General features: G+C 38.8%; 1 protein-coding gene across 16 annotated transcripts in view; it reads right to left on the bottom strand.

Moving 5' to 3' along the window:
* The window catches only part of NAA35 (N-alpha-acetyltransferase 35, NatC auxiliary subunit), a 90,925-nt gene that overhangs the window by 23,708 nt on the left and 41,867 nt on the right, over window positions 1–25,350 (bottom strand). For all 16 annotated transcript variants that reach the window (XM_074017750.1, XM_005582057.5, XM_074017751.1 and 13 more), the window contains one exon: window positions 9,267–9,445. In XM_074017750.1, coding sequence (XP_073873851.1) covers window positions 9,267–9,445 — 179 coding nt within the window. The remainder of the gene's footprint in view (window positions 1–9,266; window positions 9,446–25,350) is intronic.

Here is a 25,350-nt window from a genome sequence, read left to right as displayed (position 1 = left end):
CCAATCATGGAATTATGTGGATACTACTATTAAATTTGTATACCATAAAAATAATACCAACAATAATTTACTAAGTCATGGCAGAACTTTAGTTCCTATTTCACAGAAATAAATTCCAAGTAACCAAGTCAACTGGATGCACATTACTGACTGTTGCTGACTACAGGCAAAGACCAAAAGATACGGGTTTCTGAGCAAGAGTCTACCACGTGATCAAATAAGCCTAAGTGTCACCTGCTGGATCACATGCCAAAGCTTCAACACCAAAACATACCTCACTAACATACCCCACTCTGAAACCAGAGACAAGAAGTCAGCTTCAAATAAAGACCCTACAGAAAGCCTCGGCCCAGTGAAAACATCCAGAAAAGAAGTCTCTTGACTATACTCAATCTACAATGCAGTTACAGGAACATCCACACACAGAGATGAGAAAGAACCAATGCAAGAACTATGGTAACTCAAATGGCCAGAGTGTCATATGTCCTCCAAATGACTGCACCAGTTCTCCAACATGAGTTCTTAACCAGGCTGAAATGGCTGGAATGACAGAAATAGAATTCAGAATACGGACAGGACCAAAGATCATAGAGATTCAGGAGGATGGCAAAACCCAATCCAAGAAAAATAAGAATCATAATGAAGTGATACAGGAGCGGAAGGATAAAATAGCTGGCATAAAAAAGAAACGAAAAGGTCTGACAGAGCTGAAAAATACAAGAATTTCACTATGCAATCACAAGTATTAACAGCAAAATAAACCGAGGTGAGGAAAGAATCTCAGAACTTGAAGACTGGTTCTCTGAAATAAGACAGTCAGACAAAAATAAAGAAAAAAGAATAAAAAGGAATGAAAAAAACCTCTGAGAAGTATGGGATTACGGAAAGAGGCCAACTCTGAATCACTGGCATCCCTGAAAGGGAGGGGGAGAAAGCGAACATCTTGGAAAATATATTTCTGAGTACTGTCCGTGAAAACTTCCCCAACCTTGCTAGAGAAGCCAACATTCAAATTCAGGAAATACAGAAAAGTCCTGCAAGATTCTACACAAGCAGATCATCCCCAAAGCATACAATCCTCAGGTTTTCCAAAGTCGAAATGAAACAAATGTTAAAGGCAGCTACAAAGAAAGGGCAGGTAACCTAAAAAGGGATCCCCATCAGGCTAAAAGGAGACCTCTCAGATGAAACCCTACAAGAAGAGATTGGGGGCCTATATTCAACATTCTTTTAAAAATCTTCAACCAAGAATTTCATATTCCACCAAACTAACCTTCCTAAGTGAAGGAGAAATAAGATCCTTTTCAGATGAGCAAAGGTTGAGGGACTTCATTACCACCAGTCCTACCTCACAAGAGGATCTTGAAAGGAGCACTAAATATAGAAATGCAAGACTACTACCAGCTAATACAAAAACACACTTAAACACACAGACTAGAGTCACTATAATGCAACCACAAAAACAAACCAACACACACCAGCTAACACCATAATGACAGGATCAAATCCACACATATCATACTAACCCAAATGTAAACGGGCTAAATGGCCTACTTGAAAAACAGAGTGACAGCTGGATAAAAAAGCAAGATCTACTGATGCGCTGTCTTCAAGAGACTCATCTCACACATAATGACACTCATAGGCTCAAAATAAAGGGATGGAGGAAAATCTTCCAAGCAAATGGAAAACAGAAAAAAGCAGGGGTTGCGATCCTAATTTCAGACAAAACAGATTTCACACCAACAAAGATCAAAAAAGACAAGGAAGGGTATTACATAAGGGCAAAGGGTTCAATTCAACAAGAAAACCTAACTATCCTAAATATATATGCACTCAGATTCCTAAAGCAAGTTCTTAAAGACCTACAAAGAGACACAACTCCCACACAATAACAGTGGGAGACTTCAACACTCCAATGACAGTATTAGATGGATCATCTAGACAAAAAATTAACAAAGATATTCAGGACCTAAACTCAGCACTGGAGCAAATGCATCTGATAGACCTTTACAGAAGTCGCCACTCAAAACAACAGAATATACATCCTTCACATCACCACATGGCACATACTCTAAAATTGACCACATAATTGGACATAAAACAATACTCAACAAATGTAAAAGAACTGAAGTCATACCAAACATACTCTTGGACCACAGCGTAATAAAAATAGAAGTCAACACAATGAAAATCACTCAAAACCATGCAATTACATGTCACTTAAACAACACGCTCCTGAATGCCTTTTGGGTAAATAATGAAATCAAGGCAGAAATCAAGAAGTTCTTTGAAAACAATGAGAACAAAGATACAACATACCAGAATCTCTAGGACACAGCTAAGGCAGTGTTAAGAAGGAAATTCATAGCATGTATTGTCCACATCAATAAGTTAGAAAGATCTCAAACAACCTAACTTCACAACTCAAAGAATCAGAAACCAAGAACAAAAAATCCCCAAGCTAGTAGAAGACAAGGACTAACAAAAATCAGAGCTGAAATGAGGGAAATCAAGACACGAAAACCCATTCAAAAGATCAACAAATCGTGCAATTAGTTTTTTGAAAAAAATTAATAAAATAGGCTACTAGCTAGACTAATTAAGAAGAAATGGGAGAAGATCCAAATAAACATAATTAGAAGTGATGAAGGGAATACTACCACTGACCCTAAAGAAATAAAAACAACCATCAGAAACTACTATGAACATCTCCACACACACAAACTAGAAAACCTAGAAGAGATGGATAAATTCCTGGATATAAACACCCTCCCAAGACTGAGCCAGGAAGAAACTGATTCCCTGAACAGACCAGTAATAAGCTTCAAAATGGAATGAGTAATAAATAACCTACCAACCAAAAAAAAAAAAAAAAGGCCAGGACCTGACGGATTCACAGGTGATTTCTACCAGATGTACAAAGAAGAGCTGCTACCGTTCCTACAGAAACTATTGCAAAAAACTGAGGAGGGACTTCTCCCCAACTCCTTCTATGAGGCTAGCATCATCTTGACACCAAAACCTGGCAGACACCCAACAAAAAAAGAAGACTTCAGGCCAGTATCTTTGATGAACATTGATGCAAAAATCCTCAACAAAGTACTTGCATCCAGCAGCACATCAAAAAACTAATTGACCACGATCAAGTAGGCTTCATCCCTGGGAGGCAAGGTTGGTTCAACATACAAAAAATCAATAAATGTGATTCATCACATAAACAGAACTAAAGACAAAAATCACATGATTATCTCAATAGATGCAGAAAAGCCTTTTGATAAAATTTAATACCCCTTCATGTTACACTCTCAATAAACAGGGTATTGAAGGACCACACCTCAAAACAATAAGAGCCATCTATGCCAAACCCACAACCAACATTATACAGAATGGGCAAAAGCTGGAAGCATTCTCCTTGAAAATCGGCACGAGACAAGAATGCCTTCTCTCACCACTTCTATTCAACATATTATTAGAAGTCCTAGCCAGAGCAATCAGGCAAGAGTAAGAAATAAAGGGCATCCAAATAGGAAGAGAGGAAGTCAAACTATCTCTATCTGCAGATAACATTATTCTTTATCTAAATACCCCAGTCTTGGCCTCAAAGCTCCTTCAGCTGATGAATAACCAGCAAAGTTGCAGGATATAAAATTAATGTACAAAATTCCCTAGCATTCTGATACACCACCAACAACAAAACTGAGAGCCAAATCAGAAAGACAATCCCATTCACAACTGCCACAAAAAAAAAAAAAAAAAACACCTAGGAATACAGCAAACCAGGGAGGTAAAAAAATCTCTACAATGAGAATTACAAAACACTGCTCAAAGAAATCAGAGGAGACACAAACAAATGGAAAAACATCCCACACTCATGGACAGGAAGAATCAATATAATTAAAATGGCTATACTGCCCAAAGCAATTTACAGATTCAATGTTATTCCTATCAAACTACCAATTACATTCTTCATAGAACTAGAAAAAATTATTTTAAAATTTATATGGAACCAAAAAAGAGCCTGAATAGTCAAGGCATTCATAAGCGAAAGGAACAAAGCTGGAAGAATCACATTACCTGACTTCAAACTATGCTATAAGGTTACAATGACCAAAACAGCATGGTACTGGCTGGTACAAAAACAGACACATAGACCAATGGAACAGAACAGAGAGCCCAGAAATAAGGCCACTAATCTACAACCATCTGATCTTTGACAAAGTTGACAAAAACAAGCAATAGGGAAAAAACTCCCTACTCAATAAATGGTGCTAGAATAACTGAGCCATAACGCAGAAGACTGAAGCTGGACCCCTTACATCATATACAAAATCAACTCAAGTATTTTTTTTAATTATTATTTTTTACATTAAATACTTAAATGTAAAACCCAAAACTATAAAAATCCTGGAAGGAAACTTAGGCAATATCACCCTGGTCCGAGGAACAGGCAAAGATTTCATGAGAAAGACACCAAAAGCAATCACAACAAAAGCAAAAATTGACAAACGGGTTCCAATTAAACTTAAGAGCTTCTGCAGAGCAAACGAAACTGTAAACAGACAACCTACAGAATGGGAGAAAATATCTGCAAACTACGCATCTGACAAAGGTCTAATATCCAGCATCTATATGGAACTTAAATTTACAAGAGAAAAACAACCCCATTAAAAAGTGGACAAAGGACATGAATAGATACTTCTCAAAAGAAGACATACGTGCAGCCAACATGCATATGAAAAAAAGTTCAATATCACTCATCATTAGAGAAATGCAAATCAAAACCACGAGATACCACCTCACAGCAGTCAGAATGGTAATTGAAAAGTCAAAAAGTAACAGATGCTGGTGAGGTTGGAAAGAAAAGGGAACTCTTATACACTGTTGGTAGGAGTATAAATTAGTCCAGCCATTGTGGAAAGCAGTATGGCAATTCCTCAAAGAGCTAAAAGCAGAACCACCATTTGACCCAGCGGTCCCATTACTAGGTATGTACCCACAGGAATACAAAGCATTCTACCACAAAGACACATGCACACGAATGTTTACTGCAGCACTGTTCACAATAGCAAAGACATGGAATCAACCTAAATGCCCATCAATGACAGACTGGATAAAAAAATTGTGGTACGGCCAGGAGCAGTGGCTCTCACCTATAATTCCAGCACTTTGGGAGTCCGAAGCAGGCCAATCACCTGAGGTCAGGAGTTCGAGACCAACCTGGCCAACATGATGAAACCGTGTCTCTACTAAAAACACAAAAATTAGCCAGGCATGGTGGGGCACACCTGTAATCCCAGCTAAATCCCAGCTACGTGGGAGGCTGAGGCAGGAGAATCGCTTGAACCCAGGAGGCAGAGGTTGCAGTGAGCCGAGATCATGCCATTGCACTCCAGCCTCAGCAACAAGAGCGAAACTCTGTCTCTCAAAAAAAAAAAAAAAAAAGAAAAGAAAGAAAGAAATTGTGTTACATATACACCATGGAATATTATGCAGCCATAAAAAAGAACGAGATTGTGCCTTTTGTGGGAACATGGATACAGCTGAAGGCTATCATCCTTAGCAAACTAACGCAGGAAGAGAAACCAAATCCTGCATGTTCTCACTTATAAGTGAGAGCTAAATGGTAAGAACTTATGAACACAAAGAAGGAAACAACAGACACTGGGATCTACTTGAGTGGGGAGGGTAGGAGGAGGGAGAAGAGCAGAAAAGATAAGTATTGGGTACTGAGCTTAATACATGGGTGATGTAATAATATGTACAACAAACCCCTGAGATGCGTGTTTATGTATGCAACAAACCTTCATATGTACCCCCAAACATAAAATTGTTTTTAAAGAAATTTATCTAAAAATGAAGAGATACAGGTTTATATGTAGATGTAAAACCAGATGACAAAATACACTGAAATGCTAACATCTATAAAGGGTGGGACAGCAGTTATTTATCATCTTCACAGTTCTCTACATCTTCCAAATTTTATAGTTAAATAGTAATGTATGTATTTTAACATTTGGATTTGTTAATGATAACTATTTGGGCTTGGGATAGCAGCTCTTCAGAAACCGAAACCAGAATAAATGCCTATTCAGGCATCTATGTGATCAAGCTCTTTATTAAGAAATCCTGCAGCTTGCTGAGAAAAGTCTAAAGGATCACTGACAATGCCTCAGCTACCTACCCTTGGTTAGAACCAATGTGGGTCCCCCTAAGGTACCTGCAATGGGCCATGGTTTCCTCAGAGGGCTCAGCGAAATTGACCGACAATAATGGCAGACAACTTAGCCTTCAATATCAGGAGCCTGTCACAACCCAAGTCAGCCCTGTTGCTTACTAAAAAAAATATTTTAAAGTCCGTTTGCCTACCGACACAACTGGTAAAACAACCATATACATTAAAAACATATTACCTTATGGTTGATATGGGTTTATAGGTTGATTTTACCTAAAGACCTTGCAATTAATCTAGTAAACACAAATGTATATCCATGTAACAATTACGATAAAAAAAAGTCAATGTGGCAGAAAAGAGTAAGAAAATATATATTCTCATTCCAGATATGCTATTATAGTCATCTAATTTGGTTACTTTAGAACCTCTGAACCTTAGTTTGTTTAGATGTAAAACTGTCTGTGATCTTTTTCCTAGGAACTTTTAAAATTCTGATTCTTATAACACAGTATAAGAAAGCAAATGCAACGTAAGGTATTAAAGGCATAATGAGTGAAAGTTTATTAAAAGAATGAAGACAAGCTGGGTTTTAATGACAAAAAAATTAATAGAAGGAAAAATAAAGAACATAAACAAAAGCACAAATCTTTACTATCAACTATTTCCCAGAGACTGCTGCTAAATGCTGGGAGTATAAACTATATACTGTGTGACCTCAAGGAACACAGGTACAGTGGCAACCAGCAACCAAAGGGGAAGATTTCACAGAGGAAATGACATGGGGCTGGCAATTCCGTACCTCGGCGTGTAAGGTAACACTCAAATGCCTAGCTATGCCACAGACGTCAGTGTACTTACGTCCTCAGAACAACAGTACTGTCTTGCACATTTTCTACCTTTCCTAATAACCTTACATGTGCTACTATAACCGTACTAATTAAAAAGCTTTTCTGCTGTCAGCAGGTACAGGAGAAAAAAACAAAAAACAAAAAAAAAGCTCCATCTCTGAATGTTCTTAAAATGAGCCCTGTTCTTCTACATTTTAACCCATAAAAAATATTAATCCAAAATATGATAGTTAAAAATGTACCTAGCAGCTTCGTTTTTTAGGAATTTATCTTAAGGGGAAAGGAAGCATATAATAAAAAGATTTACCTATACATATGTTCATCTTAGTATTGTTTGTAACACTGAAAATTACCTAAATGTAATTTAAATGAATGAAATGCAAAAACCTGTAATATATGCTTAAAATGGAATACCACACAGCCATTAAAATAATGTAGAATTTGTCATGTATTTGTTGACATGGAAAGGAAGATGTCCATGATACAGAGACAAGCAATTTTAAAAAGCAGGTTACCAAACATCATGATCCTATTTTTGTATGTAAAAGTATATATATACACACTTAAGACCCGGCACGGTGGCTCAAGCCTGTAATCCCAGCACTTTGGGAGTCCGAGGCGGGCGGATCACGAGGTCAGCAGATCGAGACCATCCTGCCTAACACGAGGAAACCCCGTCTCTACTAAAAATACAAAAAATCAGCTGGGTGTGGTGGCGGGCGCCAGTAGTCCCAGCTACTCAGGATGCTGAAGCAGGAGTATGGCGTGAACCTGGGAGTTGGAGCTTGCAGTGAGCTGAGATCGTGCCACTGCACTCCACCCTGGGTAACAGAGCAAGACTCCGTCTCAAAAAAAAAAATTATATATATATAAAAATTATACACATATATACATATATATATTTATATATAAACACACACACACACACACTTAAATACATATGTTTATGTATACCAGCATACATATTACACATTTATATGTTTTGAAGACAGAATCCAGAGTTCAATCCCCACTCTTAAAACTAAGGTGAGGCCAAGTGCACTGGCTCATGCCTATAATCCTGGCACTTTGGGAGCCCAAGATGGAAGGACTGCTTGAGTCCAAGAGTTTGAGACCAGCCTGGGCAGCATGGTGAGACCTTGTCTCCACAATAAATAAAAATTTAAAAGTTGACTGGGTGCAGTGACTCACACCTGTAATCCTAGCACTTTGGGAGGCTGAAGCAGGTGGATCACTTGAGCTCAGGAGTCAGAGACGAGCCTGGGCAAATGGTGAAACCCTGTCTCTACCAAAAATACAAAAAATTAGCCATGCATGGTGGCACACGCTTGCAGCCCCAGCTACTTGGGAGGCTGATGTGGAATGACAGCTTGAGTCTGGGAGGCAGAGGTTGCAGGGAGCCGAGATCACACCACTGCACTCCAGCCTGGGCAACAGAGGGAAACCCCATCTCAAAAAAAAAAAAAAAAAAAAAAATTTAGCCAGCTCTAGTGGTATGTGTCTCTCCCAGCTACTTGGGAGGCTGAAGTGGGAGGATCACCTGACCTCAAGAGTTCAAGGTTGGCAGAGCACGGTAGCTCTCACCTGCATACCCAGCATTTTGGGAGGCAGAAGTGGGAGGACTGCTTGAACCCAGGAGTTCAAGACCAGCCTGGGTAACATAGTGAGACCTCATCTCTACAAAAATAATTATTAAACTAAAATATTGTTGGGCGTGGTGGCACACGCCTGTGGTCCCAGCTTCTTGGGAGGCTGAGAAGCAGAAGGATCGCTTGAGCCAAGAAGGTAAGGCTGTAGTGAGCTGAGATCGTGCCACTGCACTGTCACCTAGGTGACAGATCAAGTCCTCCATCTCCACAAAAAAAAAAAAAAAAAAGAGTTCAAGATCGCTTTGAGCCAAGATTACACCACTGTGCTCCAGCCTAGACAACAGAGTGAGATCCTGTCTCAAAACAAATCTTGGATGAATTATCTAACCTTTCAATGTCAGCTTCTTAATCTCTAAAATAGTGTAAAACCTTTGAGGATTAAATAGAATGTATGTATGTATAATATTTAGGAACCACTTAATCCTCTAGCTATCACAGAAAACAGACAAAGAGTAGTATTTACCCTTGGTCAGTGTCTATAAAGTGATCAACTATTCTGTTGTTAAACCAAAGCTACCCCATAAATATGTACAATTATTATGTATCCATTTTTTTAAATGGAAGTTATATTCAGGAACAGAGATTTGTACTTACCAGGATACAATGTAAATTTGTTAAATTCACAACCTCACAGACAGTTTTTATTCTATCTATTAATCTTGCAAAATAGCTGACCATTTCTTCTCTTTTAATTATTTTTGCATATCGAGGGAAGGTAGGTGGAAGTAGCCTCTGGTTCACAAGGGGTTCAAAACCCATCATAATTGGATGATCTAAAAAGAAAAAATGAAAGTAAAATTTTTCAACGTTTCTCTGAATTTAAAACTGCAAATGCTATTAAATATAAAAATGCCAGTTTAAAAAGCTTTTTCAAACAAATTTTAACCACAAAATCCTCTAAACAGATTTTATAGTTTAGAATACATCTATATATATACATTTTTGAAAAACTAAATAAGTAGATTTAATAACCTAAAACTGTACTTCCTTCCTACATGGTGGTGATAGTGGTGAGGGAGGCGAGTTTCTACGTCAAAATGAACGCGAAGAAAAAACTCCGAGGAAAAAATAGGGTCATTATATTCCTTCAACACAGAGGAAATGATACATTAACCATGAAATTGTGAAGAAAGGTAAAATGGGAACACAAATAATGTAGGCTTCTCTTCCCCTCAATTACTAAACAGTAGAATCCATTCAAACTTAGCTATACAATAATCCTAAATAGCAGAGCAAAGCAGCATAGCCCTCAGCCCTTAGCCCTCAATGAGTCCGAAATGCATTTGGTACGAGATGTCATTACAGAAATCCACAATGCTTTAAAGACAGTATTGTAAGACACCTAAGGGTGAGTTCCTCTTTCTTCTCTGTCCACTGGTGATCTCACTTTTCACACTAGTGCATAGCTCCAAACCAAGTCTTTCTCAACTTGAAATCTAAAATGAGGGAGTATATCGCTAAAATGACACATGAATAAGAATTTTTTATTCAAAGTTCTCCTGCTAGTCTACAAACAGACCACAACCTAAGAAAAAATATGGTTTCAGATGCCAATGAAAGATAAAATTAAAGCTGAAAAGCTGTTGTTATTAAGAATCAAAAGACTGACAACCATATTATAATGCCCCTGAGATATACACCATAATTGTTCTTTAGGACCATGCAAATAAAGATGTTCCCAGGGTTCTTGGTCTTTTTCCTCTTCTCTGTATTTTCTCCCTAGGCAACTGGTTGATGTTACTTATTCTAATATAAATTCCGATTTAAATGATGATTCCAGACTGAAATCTTTAGCCCACAATCCTTCTTAGTTCCAAACCTATGGCTTGTAACTGCATAAGGAACATTTCCACCTTGGTATGCTGTATCATCTCAAAAGGCAAATGTCCAAACACTCTCTTTGTTTTTCCCCTAACACTGCTTTTCCTCTTACAGGCCCCCTTTCTCAGTAAAATGACCCACTATCCTTACAATTGCTTAAGCCAGAAGCCTTGTCTCTTCTCATTGCCTTGCCTATGCCTAATAAGTTTTAAAGATTCTAATTCCTAATGTACACTCGATCTGTCCCTCCTCTTCCCTCTTACTGCTACTGCAACAGCCTAACTGCACTGATTGCTCCCTCATTCAATTAATCCTATACGCTGCCACCTCAACTGTTTCATCTAAAACACAGCCTCGTTTCATTCTCCAAATCCAAAAACTTTGTTGACTCCCTATTATATACAGTACAGATTCTTTGGTAGAACGCTGGAAGGTACTTTCCAATTTCCTGCTCTCCCTATGGAAAAAAAAAAAACTGCACTCCAATGGAAAACTACTGTCAGATTGATTCCATGGGAGCTATTCCATAAATCTATAAATTGTAGGCAAGTGACAAACATGCAATTTCTATCCTATCTAGTAGAAATTCATTGACTTCTTTCCCCTTTTATGGAAAAAAAACAACTTTGCTACCATTTACAACTTATTTCAACATTCCATTACTTCATATAAATGTGTGCTGTTTAAAAGTTTACATTTGAACTGCTATAACATGTGTTTGAATGATTTTAGCATTCTTTTTTTGTTTTTCCCCCCTGAAATGGAGTTTCACTCTATTGCCCAAGCTGGAGTGTAGTGGCAAAACCAAGCAATTCTCCTGCCTCAGCCTCCCAAGTAGCTGGGATTACAGGTGTCCACCACCATGCCCAGCTAAATTTTGTATTTTTAGTAGAGATGGGGTTTCAACATATTGGCCAAGTGGGTCTTGAACTCCTGACCTCAAGTAATCGGCCTGCCTCAGCCTCCCAAAGTGCTGGGATTACAGGCGTGAGCCACCGCACCCGGTCACATTCATTTTTGTTTTATATCTGTATGACAGTCATGGTTTTAACCTTTTTCTGAAAATGATCTCTGAACACTCCCTTCTCAAGCACTGTAAACTATAAGCATGCACAGTGACTCACAAATTTCATGCTCTTTTATGCCTCTTTACTTTTTACGCAAACTGTTTTCTCTACCTGTAAAACCTATCCCCTATGATTAGGCTGGTAGTTTTGAAACAGCTTGAATGCCTTCTCCTCCTCAACTCTCCCCAGTACTTTCTATATATACTACCGCACTGTCTATATGGAGTTATGTCATTTTCCCCTCTCTCTGAGCTGTTCTGAAAGCAGGAACTGGCTTAATTTCTCAAACACCTAAATACCCAGCTCATATGTTTGCTCAGTAACAAGATATGCAGCACGCTCAAAATAAAATGAAAGGCTGTTTCTACTATAATGCAATAGTTTGAAAACTTCATATAGAACTAAAGTAGTAATACCAATGCTATAAAAAGCTTCTTCACCATACCAACACAAATATATTTTGAGTTTTAATAAATGCATGGAATTCAGATACTTCAATAGTGTATCACCCTTATTTTCCCTGAAAGCATTCTAACGTGCATCTACAATTATTATTCAGGAATATTCTTTTATTCTTAATCCACACATTTTTAGAGGCCTATGTCACAAGTAGAAAATTAAGTGGATAATAGCCACTCATGAAAATCTGTATTACCATGGAAAGTAATAATGGGAAATGGACAACCAATATTATATTCTGTACTACATTCACTTTTATACAAACTAAAAAGCAGCAGCACTTGATCTCTTCACACGAGATGCCAGTAGCACCCGCTGTACTGTGAAAACCAAATATGCATCCAGACATTGCCAAATGTCCCTGGGAGGCCCCAGTTGAGAAACACTGGTCTACACAAATACAACAAGCAATCATAATTCAGTGTGGATACACCCAGCATTTAATAATCCATTGAAAAATTACAGGAACGACTTCCTAGAAAAGTTTTGAGTTATTCAAAGGACAAAGTATTAGTCAAGACAAGGTCTTCCAAGCATGTAAAAGGTCTGCAGCGGGGGTCCCCAGCCCAGGTCTAGTAGCGGTTTGTAGCCTATTGGGAACCAGGCTGCATAACAGGAGGTGAGCAGTGGGCAAGCAAGCAAAGCTGCATCTGTACTTAAGCCGCTCCCCATCACTCCCATTACTGCCTGAGCTCCACTTCCTGTCAGATCAGCGGCGGCATTAGATTCTCATAGGAGCGCAAATCCTATTGTGAGGTGTGAAAATGAGGGATCTAGGTCGCACGATTCTTATGAGAACCCAACGCTTGATGATCTGTCACTGTCTCCCATCACCACCAAAGGGGACTGTCTACTTGCAGGAAAACAAGCTCAGGGCTCCCATTGTGTCTACATTATGGTGAGGTGTGTATTTCATTATATATTACAATGTAATAATAGAAATAAAGCGCACAATAAATGTAATGCACTTGAATCAACCAGAAACCATCCTCCTCCCACCCCTGTTGGTGGAAAAATTGTCTTCCACAAAACCAGTCCCTGGTGCCAAAAAGGTTGGGTGGGGACCACTGGCCTACAGGACAGAGAATATGGCTTTTCTTTTTTCCTTAAGGAGTTGCAATTTTCCAACTCCTAACTTCGCTAAACTCAGGAAGTAAAAATAGAAGCCTATAAATAGACTGGAAACAAAGCTTCTATGATAAATTTAGAAGTTATCTATATACTCCTCTCCATTCTCCACATATATTTAAACGTTTTCTCCTCTACATTTTTGGTCCATGTTAATGATTAAAGGAGTTGCTAATGGCTATTTTTAAGTCTCAGCTGTTGTTGAATCTCCTGCATAAGAATTTAGTAACCATCCTATACCAGACATCATAAGTTGCTTGACTAGAAAAGAGGGTAAGAACCCAGTTACAATAAAAGATCAAACCAGTTACTCAGGATGTAGACTACGGCTGAGGGGCTAAAAGGTAGCCAGGAGATTGCATTTGGTTTCAAGGCAGTAGAAATTATAAAAAGTTAAAAGAAGCTTTATCAAACCCAATATCTTCCCAGAATAAACTGTTTTAACATTTTCCCCCTGTACTTCATACCTCTACCACACTATTTCAGGTGGTCTTATATGGAAATAACCTGAACAGGCTCTAATGCCCCTTACTAAATGAGCTCAGAAAGAAACATAATTCATGGCACTTCCCACCTAGCATATGCCCACTGAAGTTTTCCTGAACTGAACTGGCTACAAATTAGACAACATAATTTTCAGAGCTTCCTTCTTATTTCACAAGTCTATAGGTATATAAAAATTATCTTGGTTTTCCTGTTAAAACACTTCATAAATAAAATGCTAAGCCAGGCACAGTGGCTCGTGCCCGTAATCCTAGCCCACTAGGATGCTGAGACAGGAGGATTGCTTGAGGCCATGAGTTCAAGACTAACCTGGCCAAAACAGCCAGACCCCATCTCAAAAAATTAAAAATTAAAAATAAATAAAATGCTAAAGTCACTCAGTACAAGAGGGCCAAATAAGATTATCTTCCCTTCAACTAGCATTCTCTTAAAATAATAAAGTATAACTGATATTTTCAAAACATTATGATACACAGGTTTAAACTGTGAAAGTCCTAAAATTCCTGTTAGGTCACTGGTCTTCATTATTAACAACAGAAAAGTATTACCAACAGCACATGGTCATTACATAATAACTTTTTCTTTTTTAAAAACTGATGTATAACAGTTGTATGTATTTTTGGGGTATGTGGGATATTTTGATACATGTACACAATGTATAATAATCAAATCAGGGTAATTAGGGTATCTGTCACTTCAAACACTTCTCTCTTCTTTGTACTGGTAACATTCCAATTCTCTGCTAGCTGTTCTGAAATACACAACAAAATAATAACTACAGTCTCCCTTCTACACTATCAAAAAATAGAACATATTCCATCTATCTAACTGTATTTTTGTACCCATTAACCAACTTCTCTTCACCTTCCCCTTCCCCCTTGATAAAAGATTTATGGTAACAAGTACTTTGGTTTTATTGAACAAAGTAAGTTATTCTAAAAGTAAATTAGATGTCAAAATTAAAGATCTGGAAATGTATTAGTCAAGAGAGAGACTATATAATTTATTCGACATAACTTTCATGAGTTACATAAGCAATTTATAGTCAGGTTTATTAAAATAATGAGTTTTGGCTGCCCTTAAGTTGGAAAGAATTCTGGAAAACAAAATAAAAGCTGCTGAGCTTCGGTCATGTTATTCTGCACTTCTTGGCTACTTTATTTCCTTCTACAAAAAGCTGTAAAAGTGTACTAAGCCAGACACAAAAGGACAAGTACTGTATAATATCACTTGTATGAGGGACCTAGAACAGTCAAATTCAGAGAGAGAAGTATAATAATGGCCATGAGGGTTTGTGGGGAGGAGGGAACTGGGAGTTCATGTTTAAGGGGTAGAGTTCCAGTTTGGGAACATAAAAAAGTTCTGGAAATAGTGATGATAGTTGCACAGCAATGTAGATGTACTTAATGTCAGTGATACTTAAAATGGTTAAAATGGTAAGCTTTATGTTATATTTAACCAAAATGTTACAAAATAGTATTAAATCACAACTGTTAAACTCAAGGCATGGCCTCAATAAATATCATACCCTAGTCATTGGTGAGAGTAACCTAGGGTGTAATACCATACAAATCTACATATCTGACACTTTTTAGTGTATATTTTTGATTAGGTAATAGATGCAAAGGGTTTTCTGAAAATCTCATTCTTACCACTGAGTTTAAGGGAAAAAAAGTCGCCCACTTGTGATCCCCAGTATATCTCTTGAGAAATAATCACTACTACAAGTTTCTTCCATGTGTGGGAGAAACTTCCTTTTTCTAATTTTATTGAGGCATAATTCACATACAATACAAACATCAAATGTACAGTTCAATGGTCTGAAAAATATGTACAACCATGTAACTACCACAATCAACAAAAAGAACGTTTTTACCACTCCAAAAGGTTTTTCTGTGCAATTTCCCAGTCTATCACTCCAATGCTCAGCAACCAAGGTACTTCTTCCTGTCCCTACAGATTAGCCTTTCCTAGCTGGATGTGGTGGCTCACGCCTGTAATCACAGCACTTTGGGAGGCCAAGGTGGGTGGATCACTTGAGGTCTGGAGTTCAAGACCAGCCTGGACAACAGGGTGAAGCCCCATCTCTACTAAAAACACAAAAATTAGCCAGGCATGGTGGTGTATGCCTGTAATCCCAGCTACCCAGGAGGCTGAGGTGGGAGAATCATTTGAACCTGGCAGGCAAAGGCTGCAGTAAGCTTACATTGTGCCACTGCACCCCAGCCTGGGTGACAGAGTAAGACTTACACCGTGACCGGCCCATCCACCTCTTTTAGAAGGACACTTAACGATATTTGGGTACAGCCAGACAATCCATGATCACCCCCTCATCACAAGACTCTTAACAATCACATTTATAAAGATCCCTTTCCCAAATAGATATTTACAGGTTCTGAGAAGTAGAAATAGGACCTTGATAGCCTTGGGACCATCATTCAGTCCACTACAATCTCTCACTGACATGTTAGGCCACCATAACCTCCACTCCATTTGGCACTCCTCTAGAGATGCTCTCCTCACCCCAACTGAGCTCTGATACCCCACAACAGGCTACTTTTCTGCATATAAGCTTTTCATCAATCTGCTTAGGCTGCAACTTCCCACATGGGGCCACCTTTCTACTCTTCTCTTCCTGCTTAGGCTTTGACATCTCATGCCATCCTGTCCTCCTGGACAGCCTCTTCTCCCCACTTATGATCTGACACCTATACCTGGGCAACTTTCCACAAGGACACCCTTTTCAACATGCTTAGGCTCTGAAACCCTGCACCTGGTCACCCCCATGCACAGATGCCCTCATTACCTGGCTTGGTCTCTGACAGCCCTGTACACAACCACCTCCATGAATTTACCTCAGGTTTCACCACCCTACTCTGCCAGGCCTCATTAACATGAGCCTACCCTGCCTGGACTCCCACACCCCATGCCTCTCTCTATTCCCTGCCTTTACACTCCAAAACCCTGTACTAGGCTGCCTTCCCATAGACACACCCTCCTCATCCTACTTAGGCTCCTGACATACAGTGCCAGGTTGTTCCCACATGGTCCCCTTCTCAATTCTGCTTAGGCTCAGGCACCCCAAGCTCAGCTACACTCCTGTGGAGATATCTTTCTATAAGAAGCAGTGAATCCAGTTAGGCTACCCATTCATGGTGATGCTTTCAAGGTACCTTGAACTGTTCCAAACTCCTGCTCTAGGTCTATCTCTTTGCAGATGCCCTCCCCATTCCACTACCATTCTGCATGGACACTTCCTTACTCCACACAGACTTTGATGGCCCATGCTAGGCCTCGCCCTGCTAAAAGGACTCTCCACCTACCCACATGGTTACACCACCTTATGTCAGGCTACTCCTCTCTCCCATGTGGACACCATCCTCATCCCTAAGGCAGGCTCCAAAGTCTTGCTCTAGTGCACATGCCCATTGTGCTCAGGCCCACCTCATGGCATTAGGAGTGAATTTTTTCAAGAGAAGGAAAGAGGAGCAACAATCAGAACTTAGTTTTGTTATCACTAAATTGGAAATACATGGTTCCCTTTATCTTTCATTAAGATCATTCTTTGCTGTATTTTCTGATAATTGAGAAGTATTTTATTAATTTTGTATCTACAACTTTATTAATATCTCTAAAGTTCTATTCCTTCAGAAAGGTATCTGTTAATCTTCTTACCGATAATAAACAATGATAATGCTAAAGACCTCCCTTTACCTTCCTTTGGCCATTGCTATAGTTTGGATGTGTTTTTGTCCCCACCAAAACTCATGAAGTTTAACTGCCAGTACAACAGTGTTGGGAGATGGGGCCTAACAGGAGATGTCTGAGTAAAGTGGGCAGATATCTCCTAAACAGATTAATGCCTTCTCACTCTCGTGAGACTGGATTAGTTCTCATAGGTACGGATTAGTTCCTACGATAGTGTAATGTTAAAAGGGAGGTTCTTTCTGTTTGGTTCCTCTTTCCACGTGTCTGCTTTAAACTTCTTTGCCATGTTTTGACCCAGTGCATGGTCTCATCAGAAGCTGGGCGTGTCCCATGAATCTTGAACTTCCCAGGCTGCAGAACCATGAGCTAAGTAAACCTCTTTCAAAATAAATCACCCAGTCTCAGGTACTCTGTTACAGCAACACAAAATGAACTACGACAAGCACCAAACTTGAATAGTCTTATCTCTATCACCATTTGTTACTTCTACATGTTGAAATATTACCTATCTTTATATTACAGATGATTTCTCAGCTTTAACCAGTATCTCTGGATCCCTGCATATAAAAGAAAATTAGTCTTCCCCATTACTTCCTGACTTTGGTTAATTACTTCTATATCGTCAAGATTCTTGACACTTCTGTTACATTATATTTAGTAAAATCAATTTCCAGCGTTTTAACTACAGTTATACAATGAAACAAAATCAATGCTCAATGTCTGTCCTGTCACAGCTTTTCCATTTATGTCTCAGTAGGCTGAATTTCACTCCTGATTTCAGTCTTTCTCCTCCAGGGAAAAGGTTTTTGGAAAAAAATTCCAAGTTCTTGCTAGTTTAAAAATATTTGTACGAGTGTCAGTTGAAGACCTTTGGAATGGGTGTAAAAGTTTTATATCACAGTTTTTTTTTTTTTTTTTTTTTTTTTGAGTCTCACTCTGTTGCCCAGGCTGAAGTACAATGCCGCGATCTCAGCTCATCACAACCTCTGCCTCCCAGGTTCAAGCAGTTCTCCTGCCTCAGCCTCCTGAGTAGCTGGGATTATAGGTGCCCACCACCATGCCCAGCTAATTTTTCTACTTTTATTAGAGACAGGATTTCACCATGTTGGTCAGGCTGGTCTCAAACTCCTGACCTTGTGATCCACCCGCCTTGGCCTCCCAAAGTGCTGGGATTACAGGTGTGAAACACTGCGCCCAGCAGGTCACAGTTCTTTACTTGAGGACTTTGAAGATATTGTTATGTTACTTTCTGTGTTGATGGTGATGTGAAGAACCATGAAGCCAATATAGGTTGCTTTAGATCTTAAGTAATTTACTAGGCTCTATTTTACTATTAATAATTCTTTATTAATTTATCCTGGAACACAGTATACTCTTTCAATGCACACTTACGGATTTAATTCTAGTTTCTTCTAGAAATGTCTAACATTTTTTTCTGTTCCATTATACGGTTCACATCTTAAGGGACACCAATTATATGTATACTGAGTCTTCTTTTGCTATTACTTCCTCATCATACTTCAAATCTCCTTTGCTCACTTCTGTTTCACTTAGTTTTTTCCTCAATCCTGACCTCTATGTCCTTTTTTTTTTTTTTTTTTTTTTTTGAGACCGAGTTTCACTCTTGCTGCCCAGACTGGAGTGCAATGGCATGATCTTGGCTCACTGCAACCTCTGCCTCCCAGGTTCAAGCGATTCTCCTGACTCAGCCTCCCAAGTAGCTGGGACTACAGGCATGCACCACCACAGCTAATTTTGTATTTTTAGTAGAGACGGGGGTTTCTCCATGTTGGTCAGGCTGGTCTTGAACTCCCGACCTCAGGTGATCTGCCTGCCTCGGCCTCCCAAACTGTTGGGATTACAGACCTGAGCCACAGCACCTGGCCCTCAAAGTCCTTCATGGCTTTTCAGCAATGTCTAGAACACTTTTGCTATTTTCAATGAGATCTCTTAGGATTTTTCTCTTATACTGCTTTCCTGAACTCTGCCTGGTCACTTTTACTCCCTTTCTGTTATTCGTTATTTCTTCCTTTAGTCTTAGTATTTTTGCTTTCTGCTCTTGTTCTACAGAGGTCATTTTTAAATAAATTCTTTCAATTTTTGTACAAAAGTGTTTCTGAGCAGTGTTTTTCATCTGCTTTCTTGATTTGTGCTATTTTCTTGGAATATTTGTGTATAAATACTATGCAGTTTCTTTTTTGATTATGATATCACTGAAGGAGTGCTTCTTGAACCAGTTTTTTGAGTGAGGTGTTAGAATAGCACTCTAGACTAGCAGGAGGCCTGACTTTCCTTAAGCCATGTTATGTGCCCAAGGGCATGCGTTTCTTTTACTGACACAAAGATTACCAGTTAACCAGACTACTAAAACATCCACAGCATCTCCTCTGGCTTGCAGCAGAAACAAAGACAGCAATGTGCATGTTTTCTGGCAGAGTCCCACCTCCTTTGCCTCTCCCAAGGTATTATTCACATAGTTTAACACAGTCAGCTTGTGTACTCCACACCTGTGATTATTCCAAGAGAATCCCTAGTTTTGTCCCTTCAAGTTATGTCAACCTCTTGTGAGAACACTGTCCTTTGCAGGTCTACTTATGTTTACACCATGAAAATCTAAGTATCCATTCTCAATGTTCTCCCTCTCCTGGGTCCCATTCTGTTTTGATTCTGGTTATAAGTGTTCCCTATTTTTTAAGACACTGGAAAGATTCTATTTCCCATATTCCTTGTAGATTTTGGCTGGTTTTAGAGAGTAGAAACATCAGAGCCATCTTCACAGTACCATCCCCAAACCAGAAATCCTCTAGATTAGACACACACAAGCACACATCTGTGGGTATACATGGACTTGTTAAAAACAGAAAAAATTTTGAACTAAAAGAATAAACATCTCAGGCTCCTGGCACTAGCACATCACGGCTTAGTACTCTCTAATGGCTTGTGATTTTAAAATGAAGTCAGCTCCATCTCTGTTGCACAATACACTGCCACCGTGGGCAAGTTAAGCCGACTGGGTTGTAACAGCATAGTTTTGTCTTCAGCGCCAAGGTCAGTCCTCAGGAAGTTAAATGAGCCCTATCACAGGTAATGTATCATCATATTCTACATATTTTAATCTATTTTTAATATGCACAAAATTTTTAACTTTTTTTCAGTCACATATGCCATGTGGCTCAAGAATCAGGTGAACAAGGCTTTTATTAAAACCAGTAATCAATCGTCTAACCATGTTCTCCACCCAACATCACCATTTCTCTCTCCCCAGAGGCTATCTCTTCCATTTCCTCTTAGTTATCTCCTGTATTTCTTTTTTGGTATTATCTACCTCAAATCTGTCCAACTTGCAGCCCACAATGACTGTGAATGCAGTCCAACACCAGTTTGTAAACTTTATTAAAACATGAGATTTGTTTTGGTTATTTTTTCTTTTTTTTGGCTCATCAGCTCTCATTAGCACATTTTATGTGTGATGCAAGACAATTCTTCTTCCAGTGTGGCCTTGGGAAGCCAAAAGATTGGACACCCCTGGCCAGGCACGGTGGCTCACGCCCATAAACCCAGCACTTTGGAAGGCCAAGGCAGGTGGATCACTTGAGGTCAGGAGACCAGCCTGGCCATCATGGTGAAACTCCGTCTCCACTAAAAAAAGAATACAAAACAGTTAGCCGGGCGTGGTGACCGGCGCCTGTAATTCCAGCTACTCAGGAGGCTGAGCCAGGAGAATCACTTGAACCCGGGAGGCAGAGGTTGCACTGAGCCAAGATCGCGCCATTGCACTCCAGTCTGGGCAACAATAACAAAACTCTGTCTCAAAAAAAAAAAAAAAAAAAAAGATTGGACACCCTTGATCTAAATATTGCCAAAAAACAGGCTTAGAGTACTCCTGAATTTCTTTTTAGTTTTACACGTTATCTCTGACTTCCTCCTCCATCTCCAGAAGATGTCAGAGACCTGAAAAGGAGGAAGTCAGAGATAATGTGTAAAACAAAAAACAAGTAGCACTGTAACCACGTACAAATTATATGCCTGCACACACTTCTGTCCCCTCACCTACAACACCGTTACATCACAATTTTGGTTATAATCAATATTCAGCGTTTGCACCATTATGATCAAGTCAGTCTGTCAGCATTAGCACCACTATGATTTGTTATCCATTGCCGAGATGTGAAAATTTTAATTTTCATATGCATTCGGAAGTTTAATAATTGTCTCATAAGGCTTAATTCAACCCCAAACCATTTGTCAGTTCTCTCAATCTCTTCTGAATATATCAAACGCAACAGTGGTCTTGTATCTTCAAGACATTTTCCCTAGAGCCTTGGGGCTTCCTCCAATCTGGACTTGTCCATACATGGTGCTCAGCTATTATGTTGTGTTTTTCTCCCTTCACCACCATCCTGGGGATTTCCTTCATTATTTTATGATGGATTCTCATTTTCCCTAAACCTCATGCTTTCCCTCTTTCTTTACTCCCATGTTTTAATGGAGCACATCTTCCAAAACTTTTGTGAGATAAATTCTGAGACTGTAAGTGCCTGAAATTATCTTTCCTCAAAATTAAATGATAGTTTGTGTCTAGAATTCAACATTAGAAACCATTATCCCCCAAAGTCTGAAATCATTTCTCTGGTGATTTTCTTTTACTCACAATTCTAATGAGATATAATTAGCATACCACATAACTCACCTATTTAAAGTACACAATTCAAAGGTTTTTTATACATTCACAGAGTTGTGACACTATCACAACCTAATTTAGGACATTTTTATCACCCCACGAAGAAACTCTATACCCATTAGCAATCACTCTCACTCTCTTACCTGCCTAAAATGTTTCCCCCAATCCTAGGAAACCACGAATCTACTTTGTCTCTATGGATTTGCCAACTTTGGACATTTTATATAAATGGAAATCATGTAATACGTGGTCTTTTCTGATTGGATTCTTCCATGTAACACAATGTTTTAAAGGTCCTTCAGTACTTCATTTTTCATTGACAAATAATACACCACTACATGGATATACCATTTTATGTATCCATTCATCCACTGATTGGACATTTTGCCTTTTGGCTATTATGAATAATGCTGCTATGAGTATTAGTGTATAACTTTTTGTATGGATGTTTTCATTTCCCTTGGATAATTCTATGTTTAACATTTGAGACACTACCAGACTATCTCCAAGAGAGCTGTATCATTTTACATTCCAATCAGTACTGTATTAGGGCTCCAGTTTCTTCCCATCCTTGCCAACACTTTTTATTATTTTTTATTAAAGCAATCAAGTTGGTGGGCTGCAGTAACTTTTCATTTTGATTTGCATTTCCCTGAAGATTAATGTTGTTGCACATCTTTTCATGTACTTTTTGTTCATTTGCATATCTTATTTGAAGAAATATCTGTTCAAATCTCTTGCCCATTTTTTTCATTCAGGTTTGCTTTTTTTTTTTAATCTGGTTGTAAGATTAATGCCTATGTTTTAAGAGTTCTATAGCTTTAGTTCTTACATTCAAGTCACTGATCCATTCTGAGCTGACTTTTGTATATGACCAGCAGGGGCGATAGGGAGTAACCAACTTTATCCTCCAGCATGTGGACATTCAGTTGTCTTAGCATCTCTGATGACATTTCTTTCCTCATTGAATTGTCTTGACACCCTTGTCAAACAGCAACTGAGAATATGAGTGTTCATTTCTGGGCTCTCAATTCTATTATATTCCACTGATCTGTGTCTATCCAGAACAGATAGACACTGTCTTCATTGCTATTGCTCTGAGGAAGTTTTGCATTAGGATCTTTGTTTTCGCTTCGTTGACTTCTAATTTCCACTGCTGCTGCACATGTGACATTCTGTCTTGATTCTGTGTATGTAACTCGGTTTTGCCTCTTTTCTCTTAGGATCTTCTATTTGTTGCCACTTTCCTAAAGTTTCATAATGATATGCCACCTCAATACAAGTCAGTTTTCATTCTAGTTGTGCTGGATGGCTCTTTATTGGCTCTTTCAAACTGAGCATTCATATCATCTGTCTCCAGGAAATATTCTTACATTTGTTTGTCTGTTTTAAAAAGACAGGGTCTCTCTCTGTCATCCAGGCTGGAGTGCAGTGGTACAATCATAGCTCACTGTAGCCTCGACCTCCTGGGCTCAGGCAATCCTCCCACTTTAGTCTCCCAAGTAGAAAGGACTACAAGGCATGTGCCACCACACCTGGCTAATTTTTTAATTTTTTGTAGAGATGGGGACTCACTATGTTGTACAGGCTGGTTTCAAATTCCTGGCCTCATGCAATCTTCCTGCCTTGGCTTCCCAAAGTGCACTAGGATTACAGGCATGGGCTACCACATCCAGTGATTTCTTTTTTTTTTTTTTTTTTGGCTTCTATTTTCTGATCCATATTTCTGGAACAACTTTTATTAGTTTATCCTTTGTTTTATTTACTTACGTTTATTAGATGGTAGACCTTTCGCGACTAAGCCTAGTATAATCTTTATCTTTCCTATTTTCAACCTTTTCATTTTTGACTCTTAAGATTTCTGCAACTTTGTGTTCTAAACTTCCTACTTATTTTTGTCATTTCTGCTCTTCTAAGTTCTGGGATACATGTGCAAAACATGCAGGTCTGTTACATACATATACATGTGCATAGTGGTTTGCTGCACCCATCAACCCATCATCTACATTAGGTATTTCTCTGAATGCTATCCCTCCCCTTGCCCCCCACCCACCGTGCTCTTCTATTTTCAATCTCAAAGAACATATTCCCCTTTTTTCCTTTCATATAGCATCCTATTTTTGTTTGACATATGTATTGATTTTTCTCATTTTTCTTAAGGTATTTTGTTTGCTTGCCTGTTTTATTCCCTTTCTTTCAGGCTAGAGATTTCCACCCTTAACTCTACACTCAGATTTGAAACTAGAGCACACACCAAAAAAAACATTAAGAGCACGGTGAATATAGGTCAGGCTTTCAACCAAGCCATTTTATCAGGGGAACTGCTGAAATTGTCGTATTTAGATTTTGCTGTTGTTTTTCCTCACCTCTTGTACTTGTCAGATTTCCCTAAGAAGAACCTTCTAAACTCAAGTGGAGAGCATGTGCCTGGCTACACTGTTCTGAAAGCAGAGTGGAGCAAGGAAAGGAGAGATGGGGAAAGAAAGTAGGTCACAATAATAACTACTTAACTTTCATTTAACTCTCTCATAATGTGTACCCTTTCAACTGGGCCTCATATACCCTCAAGTACAGAATCCCTCTGTCCCCTTCCTCCAGAGAATAAACTTTTAGTATTGTGAGGTTCAGGAATGTCACTCAGCAAAAAGGGGGAAGAAATTTCTGCTTCTGAACAGATTATTAACCAGTTCTCATGTTTTCAGCTAAATTTCTCATACCCGTTTCTAGAAGTATCTGGCAAGCTAATAATGCAGCCTTCAGGAGATCCACAGTTTCAACTGGGCTGCCTTTGACGTCCTCTATCAGTGGCTAAAAATACAGTTATTTGTAGATAGGTAAGTCAATCTCCTTCTGTTTTCCAGTTTCTAAAATAACTTTGTTGCTATTTTCCCCTTTCCCTGTCTTTTCCATCTTTATCAATTATGCTCTGAAAGAAAAAAATCACTTCTTCATTGCTTCTTTGGGATTTCAGAAAGCAAATACATGTGTTCAACCCACCAAGTTTATTCAGGTATCTTTTAATTTATTTTTAAAAGATGACAAGTCCTCTTGAAACTGTGTGTTAGATTTGAAAATACAATCCCCAAGAGTATCTACTAATTTCAGGCAACATAAATTTAAATATATTATTTCCATTGGCAACTGTTAAAGATGCTCATAATCTAAAGGGTAAACTAGACCCAATTCACAGATAACTATGAGCAAACAGGGAAAGAAAAAAATATTTTGACAAACAGAACCAGGAAAGTCTCCCTGGAGGAGATGATGTGAACATCATTTTAAAGGATGAGCTAAACTTCCACAGATATAT

Source organism: Macaca fascicularis, chromosome 15 (genome assembly GCF_037993035.2).
Source record: "Macaca fascicularis isolate 582-1 chromosome 15, T2T-MFA8v1.1".
NCBI lineage: Eukaryota > Metazoa > Chordata > Mammalia > Primates > Cercopithecidae > Macaca > Macaca fascicularis.
The sequence above is the reverse complement of the archived record's forward strand: the minus strand, read 5'-3'. Positions and strand labels throughout refer to the sequence as shown.